The following is a 27,351-nucleotide window of genomic DNA, read 5'->3' as shown; positions in this document are numbered from 1 at the left end:
TGGATTAGAACACCAAATTAAACAGCTAAAACCCATGCCTGTTATATACCATTATTAGACACGCATTGACCGAACAACCAGAAACAATTATGTTGCACCGCCATTGTCAGGTTTTTAGATACAACCTTTAATTAGTCATTCTTCCTGCGTCTTTCCCAATCACAATACAGAAATCCTATTTTTCATTATCATTTGAATTTCAGCTGAAGCAGTACCACTTAATGGTAAAACAAATTTATTCTCGTCATCTAGATTTCGGCACTTGCGATTACAGTTCAGGTTAGTTCAGGTTCAGTTAAACCTACTTCGTTCGGCCACAAGTGGTCGACAGGGCCTTGAAGGCTGGGTGACTCTCTTGAGGAGAAAAACTGAATAGCGATGATACAGTAGATAAATGACCAAGTTACGGAATAATCACTGAACTTGCGATTGCGAACAGTAGTTGGTTCAACTAAAGAGAGAGTGGCAAGTAGTTCGTTCCACGAGAAGAGTAGGGATGTAAGACTTCCTTTAACCCTCTTACAGGAGTTTATCAAGCTCTGTTGATAACCTACCTGCGATGCCCCAGAACACTGCATATTCGCACGAAACGTGTTAATAATAGAGTACGTGGATCTTCCAACTTCAACGCCTTTCACCAACGGTATATCGGAAGGCAAAACAAAGTGGGGCCGCTATGGCAATGCCATTCTTTCGACGGTTGGGGAAAGGGGACGCACGAATCGTGCCACTCAAGAGGGATAATAAGCCCGGGCCTAAAAGCGATTGACAGCCGAATCCCTAGGCCCCTCGACACTGACGATTTATCCCCCAGAGACAATCCCGCGTCATTGCACGCTGCAGGAAAAGGAAACCTGAGGTTTTAGCGGTGAGGCATCCCGGCTAATTGCCCACTGTCCGGTCGCTATAACACCAGACCGGATGTCTTTAGAAGATTTTCCTCGGGACAAAATAAGCTGATAACCCGCAACCTGTAGAAAAAATAAGATCGTCCTAGGAATGGTAAATTTCGGGCATTGAAAAGTGAGCCAAAAGCTAGTTTTAGAGAATTACCAATGTTTGGAGTGAGGAAGTTTAAGGTAAAATGTGAGAGAAGCTCGGTATGGAATCGTCCAGTTTTAGCTGATTGAATAAATTTTAGTGGAAAAATTACTGAGCATAAGTCACTTATCGCTGTCGGAAGTTGACAAATACAAAATAACTAAACTTGAAATCACTCATATATGACTGTTTTTTTGGAAATTCTCGTCTTCGAAATTTACAGTTTCTATTCATAAACACGATAACTTGATAGTACTAAAATCTGCAGATTCTAGATCTAAATGATAAATCAAATTCACTTGAAACGAACTTGTTCCTTGAACGGGAACATAAGACCAGTTGGTACCTTTTAAGTTTTTTACTAATCTAGAGTTTCTGAATATGTGTTAAAAGCAAGCTAACTTACTTAGGTAAAGCGATTTTAGTAGTACTAGAGAAGCTTTACCTTTTTTTTGTATAGGGAAGGAAAACCTTCATAGGTACCACTGCCCGATGTTCTGTCGGCAGTGGTTATGAGGGAATCACCCCGGAATGGGGCACCTACCCGCTAAAAACCTCCCCTCTTCACCCTGGATCCCCCCCGGAACCGCCGCTAGGCATTTCTTCAGGGAAAGAAGCTTTACCTAGATGGCAGTAATCTCCCTCTAATCCTTAACAACAATCGAAGAATTAGTGAAATTAAAAAAAAATCATGCAGCTTCTTGAGTACTTGCGATTTCACGCCAAGCGATCCTCAGTTTTCCATATCTCGGTGAGTTTCGTGAAATATCCGGGCTTATCTGCCCACATTTCCTCATAAGCAGAATATCCTCAATTTTTATTCAGCCCACGACCTTTGCTCATGTAAATATAAAAAACGAGGCCTAATATTTCCCAATTTTCCACACAATTTCCACGAAACTCGAAAGAGGCAAACATTAAACCCCGGTGATGAAATATTTAAATCACTTACAGCCAACTTTAATGTTGTTACGAAGGATACCATTTTAATTTTTTAACATCTCTTGGGGAGTTTTACAGATGCTACACGATATACTTCACTATATAAAACACTTAACGTTCGCAGCCGCATTGAATCTATTAAAGGGCATTAAACCTGATAGCCCTTCTCCCAACTGAGAGAGCTGCTTTCGCCATTTAGCAAATGCGGAAATGAAAAGTCAATAGTTTTACCCTAATCCTCTTATCCTGAATATTTACGATTGCAAAGCAAACGTGGTGAAAACCCCTGATGCATACAAAAAAGGAATATTAAACCTAACAGCTTCAGGGCCCATAAAAATCTCCACCGTATTACGAAATTCATCACGCCAAAGGGCAAATTTACCACCTTCCATTAAATTCCTATTCTCTTTAAGCAAGACTGATATCCAAGAAGTCCGAAAGCAACGGCGAAGAAATTAATTCGGCAATTCCATTTGGCAAAGCCGCAATGAGTTATTCACTAATTAAGATTTAATTACTTTTCTTGCCAAGTTACGTTCTAATGGGTTTCCATTTGTTTCAGTTGGTGTCGACCAACACCACTCAAAGAAACTGGAGGGGGATTTTCATTGCCCTTTTGGTGATCGTGGTGGTACTGTCCCTTATTGTGACCTCGGTAGTGCTGTTAACTCCTCCAGATGAAGGGCCAAGGGTCAAGGGAACTAGATTTGAACTGGAGGATATATTGAGCCACGCCTTTCAGCCCCTCAGGTTCAACGGGACCTGGATTTCTAGTAAGTGATGGTTCTACGAATTTACAATTAATGAACCAAATTTTGGCCGAGACCCCACTTTAATGAGCTCAAATGCGATCGCAAATACTTCTTGTAACACTGGATACTGAATTCCCAAAACTTTGGATTTGGGTATATGTACATATGTACGTTAGGGAACGAAGAACAAAGGATGAATGCATCTTTACTTTCATGAAAAATATATAAATTTGTGTTTCAGGACGTTTCGTAGCGTTAGAGTCTGAAACTGGGCAGAGTGTGCTTTCGTGCTTAAAAATATGAAAATACTCAAGGAAAACCGTAACAGTTGCCTTTGGGGCGGTTATTTATGCACGGTGCACGACTAGAGAAAATTGTAAAACATATTTGTATTGTGCACCTTCACGTGGTTAAGTTTTCTTACAGATGACGAGCTGCTCTTCAAAGACGAATGGGGAGGAATCAGCATCCTCTACGCAGGCAACATGTCAGTACGAACCATAATGTCCAATCAAACTTACGTAAGTTTTCTTACAAATTACTCCGAATATTTTCTCCGATTGTTATCCGGATATTATAATAAATATTTTTTTCGATCAATGCCCTTAGAGGTATCTTTTGTCGGCCCACAAGATAAACGACTTCGGCTAGAATAGATCCTGAGTTATAGTTTCTTCTCTGGGGCACTCAATAAATGTTTATGTCGAAAAGTGCGGACCATCCAATATTTTAGGATGCCAGATAGGGAATTTCAGAGATAAATGGTTCATTCCGGCGATCTTAATGAGGAATTTCCCTTCCTTTTAGAGACGGCTCAATCCCAGCAGGTACCAGCTCTCGCCGAACCAGCGATACTTGCTGCTGGCTCAAAACGTTAAAAAGCTTTTTAGACATTCGTATTTGGCTCAATACTCCATATATGACATTCAAACTGGGTAAGTACATGGTAACGTTCGTAGTTTGCACAGTGTGTCGCAGGTTAGTGGGCCAATCCGCTAACCACAGATTCCCTGGGCGAGGAAATAATTAGACTTTTCTTCTGCCACTTTATACTCACTATGCAGTGTTGAAGTTGTAAAAAAAATTAATTTTGTTGATAACTTTGGTGTTTCTTGACATAATTTAATGAAATTTCGCAGCGATGTACAGTTCGGTGTATAGAAAAGCACGTCTCGTCAGATGCATCGTAAAAGTACCATTGGAAAAGTGCGTCTCATCGAACCGTGGGCCCCTGCAAAATGTCGTTAAAATATGTCGAGAAACTCCAACACTCTGTATAGTGAGTATCAAACACCAAAAAGAAACGTCGCATGAAGAGAGTCTAATTATTTTCGCTCGGGGAATCTGTGGTTAGCGGACTAGTCTGCTGATTCGCAACACCCTGTATAAAGAAGAAAGTTTTACTTCGAGTAAAAGGATTTGTCGGTCCACGAAATTGATGAATATAGTCATTGAAGCACGAAGCTGTGGAAGATTGCAATTAATCCACGCAATGTTTTTGGGTTTTTGAATAAATTGGTTCCTCCAGTTCTGCAGTCTTCAATAGCCGTGATCGTCTAGTGGTTAGGACCCTACGTTGTGGCCGTAGTAACCCAGGTTCGAATCCTGGTCACGGCAATGTACGAACGCATTGTCATGGCGGAGCAATTTTTTTATTTTTATTTCCAGTTTAATTATACAAAATTATTTTTATCATTTTATACCCTCAAATAACCTATTTCGTCTCACATGTGCTGCTCGGGCTACACTAGGTTAGATTAAACTTTGTTTTATGAAAAAAATCTGACACCGTAAAAATATTTTCGACCCGATATTGCTTCCGGTTGAACCGGAAACTGACCCCTACTTAATTTTTTTCTTAAGTGGCCCATTGCAGTTTTTCTAATGGAAAGGGATTTTATGTCCGGAATAAACATAAGTTTCGTAATACAAGATAGTAACTGTTGTAGATTTACTTAAATTTTCACGACTCTTTCGACATTTGCAGACCTTTAGTGAAACTCAATTATCTTCAAAACAATTTACCTCTCATCTATGGAAAAAAATGTTCTTTTTAGTCTGCCGATTTTTCCACTCTTCGCTGGTTATTTCACACATTCATTTTTCATTTTCATTATACCTCTAATGTCACGCATTCACACTATTTTCCATTTTGAATTAATCTTATGTGACTCTAATGCACGTTGAGATTCGCTCCTAAAATTTTACGGCCATTAAGCTAAAGAACAATTTATGGCTCCCCAAATTGCAATCTCCCATTAGATGCACCAACAGGCGCTTTGAAAATAGAATAATAACAAATCGAGTGCACCAGAGTGCAACGTTTTATAAACCACTTCATTTTTAAGGCCCCACTGCACAATATTATCACAAACTCTCTCTCTCTCTCTCTTTCTCTCGCTCTCTCACTCTTTCTCTCTATCTCTCTTTCTCTCGCTCTCTCACTCTTTCTCTCTCTCTCTCTTTCTCTCGCTCTCTCACTCTTTCTTTCGCTCTCTCACTCTTTCTTTCGCTCTCTCACTCTTTCTTTCGCTCTCTCACTCTTTCTCTCGCCCTATCTTTCTCGCTCTCTTGCTCTCTCCCTATCTCGCTCTCTCCCTCTTTCTCTTTCTTTCTCCCTCTTTCTCCCTTTCTCTCCTCTCTCTTTCTCACCCTCTCTCTCTTGCTCGCTCAGGTTTATATGTTATCTGAAAAAATAAATACCAACCAAACAGGATGTTCGTTTCAAAACTCTCTCTATTTTCCACCAGCAAAAATAACTGCCCTTTTCGGCCCTTTATCTCTCTCCAAAACAGATTTAACATGCAAATATTTGCCTGCGATCGCTTTTTTATTCAGGTTTATGCGGACATTTTTAATCAATGGAAAAAGTTGCGAAATTCTTTATTTCCTAAAAGCCTACCACCCACTCCATTAATTACAATTAACGCGACGATACATCCCGTAATTTTCTACCCCGAATTTTAAAAGGCCTTTCATATAGCGCCGTTCTTTTTACTCCCAGTCTTCCTGCCTTCTTCTATAATTAATTAGCAGGCTTAACTAGGTTATATCCTCTTCTAACTAGAGCCGAAAAAAGACATGAACCGCACGATTTTTTTCAGAAACGATTTTCCTTTAAGGGCGTTGCCTGAAAATGACGATCATCCCTTCCTATTGCTGGCTCAATGGGCCCCCAAAGGGCACAGTCTAATTATGGTGCAGGACTATGACGTATATTACAGGAAAACTCCCACTTCGCATACAGGGTATAGAGTGACCAGTACTGCCGTACCAGGGGTGGTCAGTCATGGTGTCCCGGATTGGCTATATGAGGGTAGGTAACCAATGAACTGATGGTTTTTGGCAAGTTTTCCAGGTCATTATAAGTCGTTGCGGCATTAGAAGCTCAGGATTGCAGATATCTGCAAGAAGGGCGTTAGGACATGCCTCAGAACTTTTAAAGCTCATTTTCCCTCTGACGCGTTCTCTTCAAAGTATCCTTTAAGCCTGAAAACATTCTCAAAATTGCTGTCCAAATATAGAACTCTTCATTCGTCGTTCTCGTTCCAGAATAAGCTACGAGAAATATAAATATCTCCTAGAAGACTATTGGAAAACACTATCCGATTCGTTCCAGAAGTGCGACTTAAACCTATATTTCCATACTTGTTAACTTCACAATACTTGGAAGGTGATTTCTCGTAAGTTGCCACAATAATAGCGAAAAACCGGTCTTATTTTGCTAAAAACTCTATTTTTTCTACTTCCTTATCCACCGTCACCTTTACATCTATCCCACACTAACTTTAATAAAAGTATCTCCCTATGCCCTTTACATTTATTTTCGGAAAATCGTTATTTTTTGCTTCCACTTAATTGGCAGCTCCCACCTGTAAGCCAGCTCAAATGGGTAACTTAATCCGGCCCTTTGAGGCCCTTGCGACGATAAATCAGCCGATATGTACGACCCTTTGCTGCCCTAATAGGTTCGGAAATATGGTACGGGTTTGTTGCGGTGTTTGCCAAAGGCGTAGCGAAGGGCCTGCTGCATTCGGGGCTGCGATAAGAACGGATTGCGATCCTATTAACTTGGGATGGGTTTAGTAAAAAATACATGCCCTTTTTTGAAAGAGAAAGTTCAAGTGTGGAAACAGTATTGATCTGCCCCATTTAATCGGAGATCTTTCCCCTTTTTCGTGTAGTTATTTAAGGGATTTGATAAAAAGGTCTGCTAATTATTCTTTCCTGCGCAAATTTTAAAACGGATACGAATGTTAATTAGTGTCGTTATTAATCTTAGAAGAAATTCTGGGAACCAACTCAGCTATATGGATGTCCAGCGACGGAATGCTAATGGTATTTGCCACATTCAACGACACACTGGTGGAGGAATTGAGGTTTCCATGGTATGGAAATGTGGGTAAGTATTGTATTACCATAAAACTTCTGGATATAACAATTGGGGCGCATTTGTTTTTTGTGACGATTTGACGCCCTCTTGGAAACAAGATTCCCAAGAAACCCCAGAATGATAAATAACATGAAGAAGTATTTCATTTGATTTCTGGAACGTTCACCAGTATATCCATGTGCATTTTACCATTAAAATTCAGTTGAGATGCTAACTGACGACCTAACCGCAATTGGTCACTATTTTCATTGCTTTATCAGCCACATTGATTTGCTGACCAAAAATATATTTATCCATGAACACGGTTCAATTTAAACCTGTATATATCAGAAATAATTTAAACACCAAACTTCGCATTCCCTAGACGAAGGGCGTCTCTATCCAGACATACGATCCCTCCGCTATCCCAAACCAGGAACACGAAATCCAGTTGTGACACTAACTATGGCGGATTTAGCTGACATTTCCAACATCAAAACCAAGAAAATAATACCTCCATCTGCGATAGCGAATTCGTAAGTTACTGTAAAATGCAAATATATAGTCTGGAAATGAATTTTTTTACTTCTCCAGAGACTATTATTTCACTGCAGTGTCCTGGATAAGTCTGACGGAAATTTCGGTGGTATGGTTGAACCGGCCCCAAAATTTGTCTGTGGTAACGGTATGTTCCAGTCCCAAATGGGATTGTAAAGAGGTGAGTTTTGAATAAATTAGTAGTAGTTTTTAGTGACGGATACGTCGTCAAAGGGACGTCATGGGAATTTGGATAATTTATGAAGTGATTACGCCCAAAACTGTCTCGTGAGCGTTACTACGTCTATAAATTATATATACATTTTGGGCCTGGAAAATGCTATTTGGGTAAGATTAAAATGTGCTCTGTGCCCTTTGCAGTCGGCCACCCTATGAATAATTTGTAAAGGCGAAAGTTTCATTCGACTATGGTTTCGGTTAGCGGCGCATATTAAGGCGACCAGATTAGGCGACCTAGTCGGAAAATTTATCTATCAATTTGTGGTGAAACCAACGTAAAATTTTTATTTGAATTTACGTTGGTATAAATATTTCAGTATGAACAAAGCGATTAAACTTTTTCCACAACAAAGATGCACATTATACGGAGATCAACGGACCACCTATTGATTGTAATGCGTATGAGGGTATAGCATAGATAAAGGCATTACATGAAAGTTAAAGTTCAGCCATAACATATCCTGAAATGAATTTTCATTAATTCTACTTAAGAGGTTAGAGGTACGATATTGCTCTCCAAATTAACCCGAAGTTTAATGAAACTAGAGGATCCAATATCCTGGCAGCATGATCAATATACCTGTAACATAGATATTTAGTTGTGTACAGACATATGTAAACGATGTTGTTAGAATTACTGTTCTCATTGAAGACACTGCAAACACATGTAAGACTAATTCAAATCCTATTTGAACCAAATTGAGACGTTTAACAAAAGTGTGTATTCCACTGCTCCAAAAATATCTAATCTTAATAAGGATATCACTTAATGATCATCATTAAAAAACTGTTGCAGTAAGTGTTCAACTGTAAGGCGTTCATTAAAACCATTCGTGCTCTGTTTAGATTGAATTCGGTAATTCCATTCTGAGCAGTACGGGCATGATCCATCTCTCTTCGACTTGTTACAAAATACGGCGATATGTGAAACAAAAGTGCTCTCACACTTCGTGCCTTTACATGTACGTCGGAAATTTCAGGCGCCAACGCCAACCTCGGAAAATCATCAACGTCAAAATTCAGTCTTCCGTGTTTTCTTGCACAAAATAGCTCTATTTTTTAATAAATTCGTTCAGCTCTCGTGGGATTTTTCCAAGCGATTACAAAAATCAGTATTTTTCAATACTCTTAAATTTTGAAGACCATCTTGCATGTACAGGTCTGAACGGAAAGTTTTTTGTTGGAAACTTACTTTCGCAATGGGTAAAAAGTAATCGCGGTTTGGCAATATTACATCCAGTTTTGTCTTGAGAAGTTCCATGGAGCTTTTCCCAATGTGACAGTCAATTATGAAGAGTTTAACAATACTTTTAAAAGGAACGTAAACTTAGTTCGAGAAACAGGAAGGATTTTATTTAAAGAGGGAAATGAACAGGCAACCTCTTCACAGGGGGAACTAATTTAAGGTGTACAAAAGATAATCGATGCAATTTCCACAACATCTATTAGGCACCTATCGGTACAAACTCAGATTTCGTCTGGAACATGTCGTAAACTTCTGTTGAATGACTTGAAACTTTTGTGCTCCGTCTTGGTCGGAATTGCTTCCTCCATATTACAAAGGAAGAGTACAGTTGTTCTAGTGGTGCCTCAGTCATATTAGCAGCAGCCACTCAGTTACTTGAATTTTCCACTGGTTGGGTCTGGTTTCATACTTCCGGCCATGTAAATTCTCATGATATGAGAATTCTTATAGTGGAAAATTCTTATGCAACTACGAGGATGCCCCTACATCCAGAGGAAGTAAAAGTGTGGGCTACAATGAGCAAATGAAAAATTGTTGGAGAAACTTTTGGAAAGCACCTGGTTACTCTGTTTTCATCAGAATATTTGTTAAAACTAAAATATTATTTATTTTAGAAGCACCAAATGCAGGAAAAATTCGAAACTAAATTCTCACTCTATTCCTGCAACAATACGCTGTGACTAATTACGATGCAAAGTGGCTTTTTTCAGCAAAAAGACGGTGTTTACTATGCTGAACAAATTTTTCCAGACAGATTTTAAAATGTTTATTTTCTTGCTACATTTCTATCTGTTTACACTAAAATTTCTATTATTCTTTCATTTAAACAAAGTTTGTTCCTCTGAACAATTTCAGGAAATATTATAAGGACTGCGTTTTCATGTATAGAAAATAAAAAAATGCACTCTCAACACTTTTTATGACGTACGTAATGTTAGTTATTTATTTAATTATGCATTAACATGAAGAACGCGTTTCGCGGCAAAATTTAAGATTTATTTTTCATTTCCTTTTACCAATTGCCCATGATAGTTTAAGATGTTTTCAACCGGTCTGTCATATACATTGGGAAGTAGGAAATGGTGTTTTAACGTTGGCCCATAAAACACCCCGAAAAATAGCCCGTCAGTGGCCTAAAATTTAAATATGTATATCCTATTATCGAAGTTCCATAGTGCAGTATAGCGCGATGAGGGTTGTGAGTTCTATAATGCAATGCCGAAGAGCGAAATTTAAGGTATTATCGCTTTGCCCACTAATTGAGAAATGTTACCTTAGATCAATAAAGGCATTATTGGTTAGCTTGTGTTCTCTTGAGGAAAACCTAATATCTCCTCTCCATTTTCGTATTCGAACAAAGTTTCCTTCCTATTGCCATATTCTAACTGGCCGTTGTCCAATTTCCAACAAAAATAATAATCATAAAAAGCTCTTACGGAAATGGAAAAATTCCATTATTCCATTACCACATATTACCACTCATCCTAAATATAGAACTTCGTACTTTTAAATAGACCCGTCAGGGTCCAGAGCTTTTTAATCGACTTCAGCAAAGTGTCGGCCAATCAAAACCCACCGCTAAAATTGAAATTTCGACTCAAACTCTATATTGATTCAATTTAGAGCCTCTATTGTTAGTCTATCTGTACTGCTGCTGAAATATTCACTGTCAGGGTATTTGTAGCCTACACGTCAATCGAAAATGGCTATATTTGAATTGACGTTATATTGTATTTGTCCTAGGCAACTCGTTTTAATAATTAATTAATTAACCCTAAAGCTGTTGTTATCTTTGTGTTGCTCCGGAAATAGATATTTGTCTTTGATAGAAGCTTTAATTGTTTTCAGACCCAACGAATTACTGCAGACGGCCAAGGATGGGTAGACATGGGCGACAGTCCAGTTTTCGGAACCGATAGCAGTAATTACATTACCATAGCCCCAGTAAGGGATGGTCCTTCTGGAACTTTTAGACACGCAGTATCGGTTAACATTCCCAAGAAGAGAATCATTCCGCTCACCCATGGCAGGTTTGAAGTGCAAAGAATATTAACTTGGGACCATTCAAACGACGTAATGTAAGTTTAAACAAATCCTTTAATCACGAAATCCCTTTCAAAAACATTTCATTATTAACTGCTTAAACTCGTCTAAAATTCTAATCCAGCTTTAGAGCTTTAAAAGCTTTAAAACATCTCTTCGAACTCAGGCAAAATAAACTTTCGGTGCATTAGCCCAACAGGTAGGTCATATCTAAATTACTGCAGTCATGTTAAATGGGGATTTATCCTTTTATGAAAGCATCACGCCATATTGTTCCTGCCGGAATCACGCTAGATCTTTATCTATTCCATTTCCATCAATAAGGGGAATGTTGAAAGCATTGTCTCTTTTACCGATCGCACGCTATTTGCCAAGAATATTTTTGCAGTCAAATTTATCTTTGCAGATACTTTCTCGGAGTTCCTGAAGACAAACCTGGAGAGCTGCACCTCTATAGGGTGACTTCAGTGCCTCCCCGTACCGGTGCCACCCTGCCCCCTCCAGTATGCATTACGTGCATCAAAGAAATACCTCCCACGCCTCCTTCTTACATCACTTCAGAGGAGAATTTTTACAAATATAAAAAAGGTACTAAAACCTATTTAAAAGTTTCTTCTGCTTGAGGACGTAAGGGTTTCTCAGGCAGCTGGGAGGACGAGGACGAGGACGTGGTCATGACCACCCCGACTCCGCGCAAACGCCGGAAACCCAAACACCAACAATCAGAACGAGATTTACCATGTTTGTACCACAATGCTGTGTTCAGGTTTGTTTTCTTAACGCTATAGAGATTTGCTTTAAACAAAGCTTTAGCCCAAATTCCCAGTATTTTGTGCTGGAATGTCTGGGCCCAGGTGTGCCAACGACTCGCCTCTTCAGGACCGTAATGCCAAAACCCAAACCTCTTTTATGGCTGCAAAACAACACCCTTTTAAAGGAAAAAGTTTCCAAAATGGCAATGCCACAAATTAAGACTTTTCCTGTTCAAATATCCGGAGGGTATAGGGCTCATGTCAGGTAAGCCGAAAATAAATTCAGGAGGAAAAAATTAATTTTTGTTGTTTCAAATTAGATTGTTTTTACCCCCTGGGCTAAGGGAAGACGAGATAACGAGGTACCCTCTTGTTGTGCAGGTGTACGGAGGACCTGGAAGCCAATTAGTCACTGAAAGTTGGCGAATCGATTGGAATACTTTCCTGGCAGGTTCGTTATAAAATTCCATTCATGCAGCAAGCGAAGTTTAATCATATTTCTAGGCAATAAGAACTTTATAATAGCTCAAATCGACGGGAGAGGGTCCGGAGGTCAAGGCCACCAACTCTTGCACAAAGTCTACTTCAAGTTGGGATCAGTTGAAGTAGCCGATCAACTGGAAGTCACAGAGTAAGTTCCATTCACATATTAACCGCTAAAACCCATCAAAGCAACAGGGATATTCCAAGATACCCAATTTCCAGTTCAATTTCCTGAAACTGCATTCGGTCATTAAACCTGCGTTACTGCAGCATATATTTGCCGTGAGTTTATTGGCGAAATGACGCTTTTCATGTCCGGATTTATAAGGAAAATATTTAAATCTGATTTTGTACACATGTAAATATGTGTGTGCATATGCCAAGAATGTGGTGTTTGATATTAGATTTGGCTGGCAGGAAAGAGTCGATATTCTTATGCAAAACGACCTGCATAGTCACAATATTTTCAGAATGTCGTAGTCTGCCAGTGTATAATATTCGCGAGCATATCTAAGGAATATGAAGACTTTATGAGATTTTCGTTATAGCTGGGCTGGTTAGGGAGCGTGTGCGCAAGAGAGACAGAGAGAAAGAAACAAAGTTCTTGTAGAATCAGACTTGAATTAGTTTTATGCAGAAATATACGTCTCTAGGCAGATGGAGGAGGTCTCTAAACGGTCTCGAATTCTTTTAAGATGCGGAATTTCCTGGGAAAATGGAGGTCCGGCATAATATATTCTCGAAATTTCAACGCTTTATAGTTTCTGAAATATTTCACAGGAAATTGAATTTGTGCTTCTAGATAGTTTCATCGTTCCTTTCCCACTGCTGTCGAGAAAGTCAATCAGTTAATTATTAACAATGACATTCTTGTCCTCGGCCCCACACTCACCATTTAAAATTTCCCGCGCTATATCTCAGAAACGGTCCCTCTAGCTGACGTTAATTCAGATTTAATCGTAATTCTCTCCATAATACAGGGGGTATCTTAAGTGATGTAATTAATTTTACGGCGTGATTCCCTGTCATACTTTATAAAAGAAATGTTCATATAAACATGTGTCCTAACTCGCGTCATTTTTGGGATACCGGGTGTCAAAGTTTTATGAAAAAATCGAGCTTTTATTAGTTAATCAAAAAGCGTTGCGCCGATTTTGATGAAACTTGGCACGTTTGTTAGCATTAATAAGGGGCTACTTTTGATGTTATTACATTTTAAATATTAATTCCAGTGGCGTCGCAAATAGCCACCCGTTTGATATTTATGGTGTGATTATTGCATGCCACCACTTTTTCTGAATTTGATATTTGTATCGAATTAAGCAATTAAAAATACAACTTTCTTGTGCTTTGACTTTTTTTGTAGGTCGCTTGATTTTTGGTATTTTTAAGATTTAAGAAGAAAACAAGTTTGAATAATTAATAAAAACTCGATTTTTTTAATAAAATTTTGACACCCTGTATCTTGAAAATGATGCTAGCTAAGACACATGTTTATATGATTTTTTTTCATAAAACACGAGAAGGAATCACCCCTTAAAATTAATGACATCACTTAACTTACACCCTGTATAATGATAAACCATTCCAAAATTGCAAGTGTGAATATTCCAAAATCCAGTCAATAGGTTATTACTTTTTATCAGAAGATTCAACCTGGATATATCTGGACAAGTCATACCCTGAGGGTATTGAAATAGCCAATTTCCTGGAACAAAACGCTTTGCAATTTATCAAAAAAAAACATAAAATTCCAATTTACGGCCCTTTTGCCAACCGAAATTTACTTGAACTTTTATTAGGTGCATCTTCTTTCGTTTAGGGAAGGCTCGGCAAACTTTCTCGCACGTAACGTAATAAGTGTGAGTGTGATATCTCAATGTAATACAAAAGCATCGATCAATTTTAGGGTAATAGGCATTAACGCCCTCGGTGTGAAAAAAGCACCAGAGAGTGCGTACCGTAGTGCTTTTTTCCTGATCCAGATTGCGTAACTTCATATTGATCTAAAGTTAGCTAGAAACATCGATGCTCGAGTCATATTCGAGGAATAATTTTCCGGGCCAAATGCGTGTGTATTTGTGCCACATTTGAATAATTTTGGACTTCCAAGCGTCGACAGAAATTTATTCGCGACAAAATTCGCTGATAGAAATTTAATGCCGATACAATTTGTTAATAGAGATTTAATCCCGATACAATTTGCTGACAGAAATCTTATCGCGATCCAATTTGCTGATAGAAATTGGATCGCGGTAAAATTTGTCGACAAAAATTTAATCTCGATAAAATTTGCTGTCTATTGTCATGATTAAAATTGTTATTCAATAGTCAAATGCTTCTGGCTTTTAATACAATAGAGGTGGTGAATAAAATTCCACATATAAAAATGGTAAATTAATTGCGAATTTACCAACCTGGAAATTCAAATAGACGATAAATCTCTACTCGATCGGTGTTAATATATCTGGTTAATTAGCTCCATGGGACCGCGGAGCACTAAATCAAGGAGTTAATCAAATTAAATCATCGATTTGAGTACCTAATGTCCGTTGGAGAGTTTGGCTTCGGCTTTAGCACATATCAAGCATAGTGTGATTATTAATTATTAAAAGAGATAGGTATTTCGACTCTATTTTATTTTTAAAAGACTTATTAAACAGCACTAGACCAGATTCCCATTCCTGGGTTGTTTGCGATGTGTGAAATTGTCTTCATTCCAGTGGTGACAAATCTTCCCGAATCGGGGTTCATTTCCTCTCGAACTAAGATTTATGTTTGAATGAAAATTTGTGTTAAAGTCACGAGAATTTCTCATTCCAGATATTTGCGAGATACTCAACATTTCATCGACCCAAGACGGGTGGCAGTGTGGGGCTGGAGTTACGGCGGTTTCGTGGCCTCTTTAGCCCTAGCAAGCCCCAAAAGCGTGTTTCAATGCGCCATTGCGGTCGCACCTGTTACAAATTGGAAACTTTACGGTGAGATCTCTAAGGGCAGACTTTTTATTTTCCTATAACGAGGTCTAGCTGCTTTTCTTCAGACTCAGCTTACACGGAACGTTACATGGGATTACCAAACGTTACCGAGAACTATAAGGGATACGACGAAGCTGACGTTAGCAAGAAAGCTGCCCAGCTTCGAGATAAAATGTTTTATCTCGTCCATGGAACTGCAGACGACAATGTACATTTGCAGCAAAGCATGGTGCTTGTCAAGGCTTTGTCCGAGGCTGATACGCTATTCAGGCAACAGGTTAGTAAAAAGTTTCTTTCCTTTTAGGATTTGGGGACCATTCTTTCAATTTTAGTGCCAGACGAGATTGTTTTCCTTCGTGATAGATCTAATATTGGATTTGCGGTGTAGAGAGAAGCAAAACCCGAAAATGGGCATGAAACCACCGACGAAAAGTTTAAAAGAACATCGTGTGATGAAATCTTATCATATCATTAAATTCCTGAGGCATCTCATAAATACCGATCGACTTGAAAGTTGCAGGACGTCTTCGGTGGTTTCGAGAATTTTGTGTTTTGAATAAGGGTCTGGAGGATAATCCTGATAATCGCTGCAGAAATACCGCAAATCCATGCAGTTAGAATTATAATTGCATCTATGTATCAACAATGAAAACTTGTTCGCGTTGAGCTAGACTCACATTCTGGATTCGAAATTGAAATTGTGTGTATACTCTCTTGCTAGAACGATCTGCAGGCAAAGAGAAATGAAACCGAAATTGCGACTATATGAGAAAACTATAACTGCAAAATTAATCTATTTAGAGCCTGTATTGCGAGTGAAAACGCAGGTACTGTTCTCGTGTAAGTCTAGTCTGCAGTAAGAGGGAAAACTGGAAATGCATCTTTATGGTTGAATTATACAGGGTTTTTAATATAGACGCGGCAATAGTTGCGAGGGCGATTGCTCGGGTCATTTTATGAAAAAAAGTTCCTATAAACATAAGTCTGGAAATGAATTGTTTGCAAGATACAGAGTGCAAATGTTTTTTCTAAAATAACGATTTTTGAAAAAAAATTCAAATATATTTTGAGCGATTCTTCAAAACTTTGTAAAAGTCATCAAAGCACCAAATATACTTAGGGAATAAGAGAATAAACCATTGAATTTTTTAAAAATGCTTTTGCATGCTAAATGAAAATCCAATTTAATTAATTTTATTTTTTATCTCGTAAACGCAGCAAGATACGACAAAAATTCACGAAAGAAAAAGTTTTAGTTGCTTCATCGCGAAAAAATATCAAAATTTAATTAAAGTCGGTGGTGTAGACTCTTTTGTTAATAAATTTGGTTAAGATTTTCCCCCCCTGACGTAACTGGGCTTTATAATTTTAATCTGGTTAGGGCCAAATCAGCTCCTTATTTCTCTAAACAACGGTACCAAATTTCAAAGATATCGGCCAAAAGATATTTGAATTATTTTTCTAAAACCGTTATTTAAAAGAAAATAACACCCTGTATCTGGAAAACAACTCATTTCCGGACCTACGTTTATACGAACGTTTTTTTAATAAAGTGACCTGAAAAATCACCCTCTTAAATGTCACCGTATTTTTTTTTAAACACTCTTTATATAAAAAACGACCAGATTTTCATTCCTTTACTAAATTTTCAAAACTTGCCTAATTAAAAAAAAAACTGTTATCGTCTAACTTCAACCATCCTCTGGAACAAACGCTCAGAAAAGCCCTACAATATGACTCGCAACGTTGCCGCGTCTTCTAATTTCTGGTTAATAAATGAAGGCATTGTGCCAAAGTACACATGGTAAGAGACCTAAATTTTGCAACTTTTCCTGGATCTGGAAGTAAAATTATCAAATAGAACTCCTGTAAAACCGAACTGAACAACATCTAGATTCTCCTCGTCCCGAAATTAAATCGTTTAATTTTCGCCTTAGATTTAATACAACCTTAAAAATCAGTATGAGTTCCTGAGACCTGGCTGATTAACATTTTCAGATTTATCCAGACCAAAACCATGGCCTCACCGGCGTCAAAAAGCACCTCTACAAGAGTATGGGACAATTCCTTGACGACTGTTTCATGAAGCAGGTTCCTCCCCAATTCAAAGCCGGTTTAAGAGACGACTCCGACGAAGAGTAATTGCAAAACTGTTATTTCCATGCCCCCTTAGATCCAAGGGTTGTCTATCCTATCCCTATCCTTTAGCAATAACTCGCATAAGCAATATTTTCTCTATATACTATATCTTCCCAACTCAGTCCCTGAAAATTCATTTTCAAGATGACCCCTGGTCTAAATGCATATTATGTAAATACAAGTACACTTAAACTTGTACAGATACTATTTGATGGCAGGAGAATTTCTAGGTGTTTGCATCCCCCGGCAGGGAGGAAGCAAGTGATACAAGTGCCAAATTTTGAATATCTACAATTGGTGTTGTCAGACTTGGATGTTTCTAGTTTATTTTCATCCAGAGACTAATGGGATGAAAAGCAAAGAGGTTTTGAAATATTGTGAATAGTAGCAGTAGTTTCCTAGATGTAACCAGACCAATCGTTTTTGCAATTAGATTATTGAGAAACAGGTTTTAATGGGATTAAATCTGCAGATTGAAGGTTATTGTAGCAGTAGTACATTCGTAATAATAGGACAAACTAAATAATTATTAATTCGGCCTAAAATGAATTAGTTGTACGTAGTCAACCCCTCCTCAATTTTCACTCAAAAACACCTTGATTTATTCAGAATTAAAGCAAAAACATTCTAAACTCTTAAATAAATGCGGACCAACTCTCTCTATTTTTCCATAAAAAAATGTTATTTCATAAACCTGTATAAACCTGCAACTTGCTTAGTTTTTTGGCAGCAATAAGCCTCGTTTGTCTTGTACATACTCCCCAATTTGCCAAGATCGTATAATCGCAAGAAAGAGTATATTACTACTTAAGATACCTGATCCTATCAAAGGCAAGTGAGACAACTTTAGTGAGATAAATATGTATCTTCGTTAAGTTTGCGCACCTGGAAGTTTCCTTAGAGTTTAATAATATGAATTTATTAGGTATTATATTGCTTGATTTTATACTTACTCAATCACCTCTTTTAGAGCTTGTGCAGAGGGACACTGAAGCCCTCTTCTTTACAGGAAAAAGTAGACAACAATGTTTTAAGGCAAATTTTTTGCATAAATTGTTGGCTGCTTTAGAAATAATGTACATAGTTTATACCTGTTTAGCAGGTAGATCTTTCCTTTGTTGAAGAATAAAACTCTAACGCAATTAGGTTATCAAATAAAAGTTTAACGATACCATAAATAATTTTATTTATGACACAGAAATCCTTAATTTATTTAATATTTAACCATCATACGGAGGAAAACTTGGACTAGCACCATTTTCTTGTTTGTTCATATAATTTGAGGTGAGTTTTCCCGAATCCAACTAATATATTTCTTGGTACTGGTGTACACGCTCGGCACTCCAGCCGCTCCGCATTGGTCGGATCCAAAGGAAAGAATACCCACCTGAAGTATGATTATAATGACTAGTTAAACTAGTTAAAAAAAAGAAAAAGCAGATTAAAATACACCCGGATTCTAGCCCAATGATTCAGGTCGCGTATCTCGTGATTCCGTATATTTCATCCATCAAACACCCCTCTTTAGGTTAATTCAGGTTAGAGGAGAAAAATTGAATAGTTGTTGATTAATTGAAAATGATGCTTTTAAATTATCAAAAAAAAAATGGTAATTTTGGGAATCAAACTCTCTTGAGACCTTTCTGCTTGGAAGCCTTAAATCCGGGCAGATAGTTCGACGATAAAAAGTCCGGAGATAAAACCTGTCTTTACACAACGACAAGCTCAGATTTTCCATATTTGAAGCGTTATAGAAGATACTCATGTCAAACTCAGGGAATTCCCCAAGTTCAAATTCTTCGATTTAAAAACATCGCACCTTTGCCCTACCTTATAATATTACAAGTTAGTAAATAAACAACGTTATTATTTTGTATTAATAACAAGGGTGTAGTTTACCTGATAATAAGTCTCACTGTGTTTGACTAGAAGGGGAGCCCCCCCAAACCCACTGCAAGCATCCTGATCCCTCTCGCCACCTGCGCACACTTGCTCGTCAGTAACAGGCAAGGTTTCCCCATATACCTTCTCGCATTGCCCCAAACTTACTATGGGCAAGAACAAATGTTGTTGCTGGAAAGATGCTTCTGGAGGAAATTTTTGTCAAAAAAAAACTAGAAAAAGAAATGCACACATTTTTACCAGTTTGGCCAGCAGTTTTCCCCCAACCAACCAAAATCCCATTATTGCTGGTAACAGACCAAGATTCAGGAAGACATAGCGGCTGAGCAGTCACTAAAATCAGATCAGAATTTAGAGAGGTGGTGGAAATTAATAAAGATCTAAGCTTACCTCCATACTTCATCTTAGATTTAAGGACCATTAGAGCAATATTGTGCTTGTAAGTTTGCCTATCGTAGCCTGGATGCACTATCACGTGACTGATTGGAATGTCCTGGACTGGGAGCCCGCAAAACTCCTCACCACAGTCTATGTCTGTGTTAGTGGTGTACTCTCCAACTCTCACTATGTATCTAATCAGGTAAGAAAAAGTTGCTTTAAGGTGCTTTTGATGTACCAAAAAAACTTACAACTTGTAATTTTCGGCTTTAGCCAAAGGACAATGGGCCGCCGTTAGTATTACTTTAGAGCTGATAATGGAGCCAGTGCAAGGGAATTTTACATCTCCAGTTAAAGTATCTGAATATTTTTTTCAATGAAAAAAAATATTGTTTTTACGTGTAAGCTTACTTCTGAACCCAACTCGTACAATCCAAGGAAAAGCCCCAATCCCATCATATCCATCTCCCTCCACTTGAGACTGACCGCACTTGACTCCCTCCACATATTTTCCAGGGGTGAAAGACCCTGCAGTGCCCACCCTGTTGATTGAGTTGCTTTCCACTTGAGGGCAGCATATCAACCCCGAACCCCTATAACCACAGCTGATTTCTCCCAGCCTGATGAAAGTAAAATTCTCATTTTCCCAATTTCTAGTCAACGATTTGGTCTTACTTGTCTTCTATAACGCATTGGCTGTCCAAAATTGTGGACAGACCCGGACAGGATTTCAAGGGGACGCACTCACTACTAGGCGGGCATATTGCCCTTTTCCTTGTTGGCGATTCTAAATGAAAATTCATGGGATATGAGGTAATATTATCGTTTAATAATAACGTAATAAACAACTTAATATTTCAAACAAGTATCTAACATATGACGAAAAAGGAGAAGCGGTTATGGGTTGGCCCCTTGACATTGGCCGAGTGAAGATTCTCAAGGTTTTTGAATTAATCATTTTGCATCGCTGAGGATTGTTTATAATCTAACAATAAAAATGTAATTGGAATTAATTTATTTTTTGTCTCGTTTCAAGATAAATTAAGTGTGTAGTAATCTTAGATCAGGAGTTTGCTTAAGCGGATGCGTTAGTAAAATTTCCCAAGTCGAATGTTGATCACGGTTATTGTTGTTAAATTGTTGAATTAATAGTAAATCTTGAAATTAGTTATAATTTAGTGTCATAGAGCTGAAATAACGAGACATTTTCATTTAACAAATTCTGATGTTAGTAAGAGAAAACGAACTTTTCATCAGTGGTCTTTCGATTTCTTTGCTCCATAAAATTTCATTTTTGTTCCGTGTCAACCCAAATTTTCGTTCAACAGGAGAACAAATCTTACGTTTTTACCTCAAAATTTCATATCTCAGCTTCGGACCAAGTTACCTTCCTTTTTACTCCTAAACCAGTTAGTATTTATCCGAATTTCCTATTGACAAATTTCATCTCTAAACGTTAATTCACTAGATACAACATTATGGAAAATTGAACATTTACACTTCGAAATTCGAATAAATAATATTATATCTCGGGAACTGAGGGAAAGATAGCTAAAAATAAAACCAAAATCGGGTTTAGACATTTTCGAAATATCAACTAGAGAGATATGAAGATTTGCAGGAATTATTTATCTGCTTCCCCTCTTTGAACATTTTCATGCAATTTCAAAAATTTTGAAACACGAAAAGTGAACAGAACTTCTATTGTCGTTAGCAATCCGCAAAAATTTCCAACGCTCTAAGGGCTACCCAAACAAATTATTGTCACTTCCTACTCATAGGAAATGACACCCAGTTTTTCTGGTCATTTCCTAGTATAATTCTCTTCCCAAATACATAATAAACCGATTTTGTCACAGCTACCATAACGATCAAGGTTGTTGGTCGCAAAGCTTGGTCAACCATTCAACACTAAAGTTCACAAATTCCACTTGATCATACTACAATGGAGGCTAGTGATGCAAAAAAGGCTGAAAACAGCCAATTTTTCATTGACCTCGTCATGGCCGTTCAATTTCTTACTAAAACCGACAACATCCGGCCATATCAACGCTGCTGGTACCATTAAGTATCCCTAATTAAGCAAGATTGTATACCAAAAACCATAATTTGTGACCACACGCACTTGTTAATTTGTTTCAGTGAGTGCCTGCAAATTTCTTCTTTGCGTCTATGGCATTTTTCATTTCTTCTGAGATGGAAGTAGTTTTGGTTTCAGAAGGGTTGAAGGGGGTCTACACTTTGCGTAGCTCACATTTTATGTTTCCACCGAGAAACTCTAAATTTGACTGACATTATGTAGTGGGTCATACAAAAATAAAAAAAATTAATTTCTTGAGTTTTTTGAATACAACTGACCGTCGGCAAGAAACTCGTTGTTGAACTAAGAAGAAAAAATTGGTAAGCTGTAACCGGTGCGACTCCTGATATTTGTATTTATTTTTTTTTTTATTGACTTCGCGTAACTTTTGAAGCAAAAAATTAATAGATCGTCTAAAAAAACAAGAGTTTGCAAATTTGATGAAATTTCATTAGTAACTGTGGTCACAATTTCACATAGTCGATTTTATTCGCCCAACTTCCGAGGACTTCAGCTCCGAATGGGGTGCTTTTAGGACACAGCTTTATAGGAAGAAACCGTCTTATTTTGATCTCATAAATACTCTCTTAAAACATTTCTACTCAATTTTGATTCACGCTGTACAAATAACTGTGGATATGTAAATCAACTATATAAATAACGCGTAGAAAAGATTATTATGCATTCTCAAGGATGTGGTGGAAGCACATCCAGCAGGATCATCAGTCAAACGATGGTTAAAAATAACTGTGAGAAAAACGATTATTTCAGCTGAAGAATCAGTTATTATTGTTGTTTTTCATAGATTTTTCCGCATTCGCTATGTGGTCTTGACACTGCGATGCGATTAAGGTAGAAACAACCAGTACCCGTGTCTATAATGGCATAACTAAATGAAAGTTTTCTATTAAAAAAAATGAAGATATGCGCAATTTGAGACATTATTAATTAGTCTTACTGGGATATTTGTCATCCGAAACATGGCAATTAATTTCGCAATTTGAAACATGTATGTTAACGTTTTTGCCCAATTAAGGTGTAATAGCCAACTATAGTCCAAATGTTTAATGGTATAAACTGGGCAATGGATTCACTCTTAATTTACCATGTGAAATCTAATTTATGTTTATTTTAATGTATAAGTGTCTGCTAGAGCTGTGATTTCAGACAAAAGTGACTGTACATGGTACACTGTGAAGGTCAAGTCAGATTTAAAAAAATAGGTCGATTTTTTGAGCAAATTGCACTGCAAATTCATAATTTCAGGTCCAGATTTTCGAAATCACCAAAAACAACCGGATTAAGCGAAGAAGCACAACATAAAAAATGTCAGCAATTCAACTTCTTGACAAAATGGAGAAGTATATGTTTCATCAAATGTTTCGAAACTTCTGAGATTTCACGCTCAATTTTCAGTGAATTTTGCAAAACTTCAGAGGGCGTTTTGAAATACCCTTACAACTCCTAAAAAGATTGTAAAATATTCTTAGAGTCACGTAGAAGAGTCCTCCATGTGAAGAAGTACGTGGAACCTTGTAACGCGTGAGGACTTTCTAGAATATTCTTCATTGCCAGAAGATTTTCATAAACTCTGAATTGATTGTTTCACCCCTTATAGAGTCTGAAAAGTGTTAGATTAGCTTCAGGCTCGAGGGGTTGGATATGAATCAAAACTGATTGGAGAAGTTTTTATGGTCCCAATAAAGGCCAAATGGGGCATTTGTTCTAAGGATTGCGAAAATAGAAGCAATTCTGAGCTCAGGGGTTGTTATTTACAACTGGATCATTTGCTATTGAAACAAATCGATTTATCCCGCCCAATCATTGTTTGTTTTAGAAAAATAAAATCGCCGAATCGATAAAGTACCTACTTACCATCACCGCCTAGAACTTGACCAACAACACAAACCACAATAACAAAACCAACGAGGCAGTACCGTACTCTGTCCACTTTCCACATGATAATGAGTCTGATCTGCGCCACTGCAGTCTAATGAGCATAACGCCGACCCGATGAGTAAAAAAATCAGCAATAACCAAAGTAATATAAGTATTTCGACCTTCCAGTTGAAAAATGAACATCATCATACATGCGTAACACGATTTATATTATGAGTATGTATATTGTCCAAGTATTATTACCGGCGATTTATAGGGTCATACATAATATAAAATTTACATTTAAAAGGTGACAAACGTTGAGTAACTGAATTTTCTGGTAGATAGAAGTCTGTTAAAGAAAATTCCGCCTCAAGTGGGTCTCTTTATGGAAACCCGGTATATTACTTTCCAACTTTCACTGTTTGCGGTCAAGGCTTCGGCTAATACGGCACAACAAAATCAACAATGAAATTCCGCCGAACAAGGGGAATTTATAATAAAAGGAAAATTGCATCGTTATTGTTCTCTTTAAAAGTATATACCAATCGCTTTATTTAAGTAACTCACATTCAAACATGGAAATCCTCCTCAACACCATCATCACCACCTACTTTTCCACCTCACGCTGCGTTAACGTAATAGACGATCATTCTTACTCATTAAATATCAAACTAAACACCCAAAAAACGGTCTTAACATTGTTTGACAACTTTGACCTTATCAGCATTCACCAATGTCAAGATTTTTTGGTTTACACTCAAAACCCTGTAACGATCTTCAAATACTTAGAAGAGCAAATCAGAGTGCATCCACAACGGTTCAATCAAAGGAGATATGTTTTTGCCTCGTCTGATAACTATCATCAGGAATTTTTCGAAATTTTTAATTCTACTGAAATCAACTTCGTCAGTGATTTGATTTTAGTTCTTGATATAGACAAAGACGCCATTGGCATATGGACTCATAGGTATGTAGGACTTGAGCGGTCCAATGAGGCATACCTGTTGGACAAATGGTTCAGAGCAAATCAAAGTTTTATGCTCAAACAAAATCTTTTTCCGGATAAGCTCAAAAATCAAGAAGGAAGGGCTTTGAGAACCGCAATATTCTTCTATGAACCATACGTGATATTTGGTAAGGACCCCCTCTTTTAATTTATTATAAAATTTCAACAGTTTCCTCACTAGAGGAGAGAAGTTATGCCAAAGGTGGGTACAAATATAGAGGGTCAGAAATGAGGTTAATGGTCACTGTAGCTGAGTTTTTGAATATGACCGTCATGCCCGTGATAAATGAGAATGATGACTGGGGGAAGGTTTTCGAAAATTGGTCTGGAAATGGGTTGATGGGGAATTTGATCGAAGATAATGCTGATATAGGAGGATGTAAGTAATCGGACAATTTTTTAATCGTAAAGTTTTGCATGAATGATTTTTTTCTGGAACCCCTTATATTTCCCTTGATAATATAACCCCAATAACTCTCGGCGCATATTGGCCCCGTTTCGCTAAGTTCAGACAGTTGATAACTTCTCAATCTGATACTGAACGATCTGCTTGTTTTGTTATTATCTCGTGCATTCACCTTTTCTCCATATCCCCTATGATCTATGGGACTGAAAAGCAACAACCAGAAGTCTGCCTTGCATTGAATCGCTCAGCAGTTGTAAGATGTACGAATCTGCCCGCATGAAAAAAAACTACTATAGCTCCTCTTAAGAGTTCTTCTTGGGTAGCTACAGAAGTTTCATATACCAACGACTTGATGTAACTCCCCAGAAACAAATCCAACGAACTTAAATCAGAACTTCGCGCAGATCATCTGATGAGCGGCTTTTTCTGATCCTTTGGCCATAAAAAAATGTTGGAGTAAATGATCGTACATAGGACCCTAGAATCTATAGTACTTGGAATATCCTGCAGATCAAGTTATAAGTTGTGGGTTCTTGTTCTTTCCAGTATCATTCTGCAAACTTAATTGGATTCTAAAATGTTGCTTGCAGCGCTATGTATGCTGTGGAAACTATGGATCTCTATGGTTTCTCCATAAATCCATTGAAATATCGCGTTAATTTTCTAGGTGCTTTATACAGATGGGAGCTACCAGCTAAATATTTGGACCTATCAAAGATTACAGTTCGATCCAGCATAACCTGCCTGGTTCCAGCACCAAAGTAATTAAAATAAAAGAAACTCCTTACCAAAATTATACCTCAATTTCCAGACTGGCAGCCGCCTGGCTAACCCCAATCCATGTGTACTCACCTCAAACCTGGATAGCAGTAATGACATCATTCCTCCTATGTTTACTCACATTGTACTCTTTAGGATGTCTGCAACTATCTGTGAATCCTTTAACAATTAAAGAAAGGTACTTCAGTTAACTTTATTATTGAATTAAAGTTGAGTTAATTCATGGCAAAAAGGAGCAAAATCAAAATACTGGGAAGATCGCTGACATCAGTGGCAAAACCTTTTATAATGCAGCCAGTTACCGTGAAAGAAGTCTCCAAGAACCTCTTGGGCAGGTATTTGATGGGGTTGGTGTTTATGACTGCCCTGATACTTACGTAAGGTTGGTACAAAAAAATGTGTATCAAGTTAGAAAACATTGTTTTTCGTAGCACATCATATGACAGTGGTTTGGCTACCATTATGACCGTTCCCAGATATGAAGCTCCCGTGAATACCATCCAGGACCTCATAGAAAAGGAGGATATTTTGTGGCTGGCCACCAGTGATGGCTGGATAATGTCAATTGAGAATTCTTCTGAGGTTTGACACTGCGTAAGACCCCTTAACACCCCACTAATTTTCAATAATGTAGCCAAGTCTTAGCAAATTGGTATCCAAATTTCGAGGAATACCCAATGAAACACTTCTGGAACAACTCTCTTGGAAAGGCCGCTTTGGCTTTGCTGTGGAGAGGCTTCTTAATGGTAGGTCAATGGTTAAATTCGTTTATACAAAAAAAAATGAACTTTTCAGGAGATTACGCCGTTGGTACCTACATAAAACAAGACGTCATTCAAAAGTACCATCTAATGACCAACGATTTCTATTTTGATTTGTGCGTTCTAATGCTGCGCAAAAGCTCCATTTTACTGCCCTATGTGGATATGCTCATTCTCAGGTCTTTCGACGCAGGTTTAATTTTATTCTGGCAGAATCAGGTATGACGATTAGAAATTTTAATAATGATAAACTGAAAATGGGGGTTTAGGCAGCCGTTGAATACATGGACCAAAGCATACAGAAAGCCTTGAAGTACCATCAGAAGAGCCACGAACTGGTTAAACTGAAGATGTTACATGTTCAAGGAGCCTTCGCTGCTTTGATTTTGGGAAACACAATTGCTTTAGTTATTTTTGTGTTAGAGCTCCTATGGGATAGGATGCTAGAAAAAGTCATGGAGTAATGGATGTTTATCTAGGCATTGCAGCAAGGTTAATATTTATTTCGTACTAGACCTAATAAGAACCTAATAAAGGTAATAAGCACGTTCCAAGTAGAAAATAAATAAATTTGTTAACTGGAAAACTATTCGGTCTTATTTGCTCGCAAATTACGTTTAAATTGTATA

General features: G+C 37.7%; 3 protein-coding genes and 1 non-coding gene across 5 annotated transcripts in view; 3 read left to right on the top strand and 1 right to left on the bottom strand.

Annotated features, from left to right (window-relative positions):
- Window positions 1–18,703, top strand: part of Dpp10 (Dipeptidyl peptidase 10) — a 42,812-nt gene extending 24,109 nt beyond the window's left edge. The window contains exons 3-18 of the mRNA XM_066286494.1: window positions 2,549–2,759; window positions 3,165–3,259; window positions 3,546–3,673; window positions 5,843–6,054; window positions 7,021–7,140; window positions 7,496–7,646; window positions 7,705–7,828; window positions 10,982–11,211; window positions 11,583–11,764; window positions 11,819–11,942; window positions 11,990–12,193; window positions 12,249–12,379; window positions 12,433–12,559; window positions 15,235–15,392; window positions 15,455–15,666; window positions 17,388–18,703. Coding sequence (XP_066142591.1) covers window positions 2,549–2,759; window positions 3,165–3,259; window positions 3,546–3,673; window positions 5,843–6,054; window positions 7,021–7,140; window positions 7,496–7,646; window positions 7,705–7,828; window positions 10,982–11,211; window positions 11,583–11,764; window positions 11,819–11,942; window positions 11,990–12,193; window positions 12,249–12,379; window positions 12,433–12,559; window positions 15,235–15,392; window positions 15,455–15,666; window positions 17,388–17,531 — 2,553 coding nt within the window. The 3' untranslated portion in view covers window positions 17,532–18,703. The remainder of the gene's footprint in view (window positions 1–2,548; window positions 2,760–3,164; window positions 3,260–3,545; window positions 3,674–5,842; window positions 6,055–7,020; window positions 7,141–7,495; window positions 7,647–7,704; window positions 7,829–10,981; window positions 11,212–11,582; window positions 11,765–11,818; window positions 11,943–11,989; window positions 12,194–12,248; window positions 12,380–12,432; window positions 12,560–15,234; window positions 15,393–15,454; window positions 15,667–17,387) is intronic.
- On the top strand, window positions 4,284–4,355 carry TRNAH-GUG (transfer RNA histidin (anticodon GUG)). Its single transcript has one exon. It is a non-coding gene; the product is annotated as a tRNA-His (tRNA).
- LOC136341477 (venom protease-like) lies at window positions 18,698–23,923 on the bottom strand. Of its 2 annotated transcripts, none has more exons than XM_066286495.1 (8): window positions 23,764–23,923; window positions 20,484–20,595; window positions 20,220–20,428; window positions 20,060–20,168; window positions 19,821–20,002; window positions 19,671–19,763; window positions 19,428–19,615; window positions 18,698–18,915 (listed from the first exon to the last, which is right to left on the bottom strand). In XM_066286495.1, exons 1-8 carry the CDS (start codon window positions 23,846–23,848, stop codon window positions 18,799–18,801), a joined length of 1,095 nt encoding a protein of 364 aa, XP_066142592.1. In that variant the 5' UTR covers window positions 23,849–23,923; the 3' UTR covers window positions 18,698–18,798. The 2 variants fall into 2 exon arrangements, with proteins under 2 accessions (XP_066142592.1, XP_066142593.1); XM_066286496.1 differs by having other exon boundaries at window positions 19,428–19,612.
- Window positions 23,924–23,996: 73 nt separating this feature from the next.
- LOC136341485 (glutamate receptor ionotropic, kainate 4-like) lies at window positions 23,997–27,186 on the top strand. The gene is made up of 9 exons (XM_066286511.1): window positions 23,997–24,903; window positions 24,957–25,154; window positions 25,849–25,942; window positions 25,993–26,139; window positions 26,195–26,338; window positions 26,393–26,543; window positions 26,596–26,707; window positions 26,757–26,941; window positions 26,992–27,186. Exons 1-9 carry the CDS (start codon window positions 24,345–24,347, stop codon window positions 27,184–27,186), a joined length of 1,785 nt encoding a protein of 594 aa, XP_066142608.1. The 5' UTR covers window positions 23,997–24,344.
- The last annotated feature ends 165 nt before the right edge of the window (window positions 27,187–27,351 follow it).

The sequence above is a fragment of the Euwallacea fornicatus genome, chromosome 10, assembly GCF_040115645.1.
Source record: "Euwallacea fornicatus isolate EFF26 chromosome 10, ASM4011564v1, whole genome shotgun sequence".
Lineage (NCBI taxonomy): Eukaryota > Metazoa > Arthropoda > Insecta > Coleoptera > Curculionidae > Euwallacea > Euwallacea fornicatus.
This window is presented reverse-complemented; position numbering and strand designations above follow the sequence as displayed.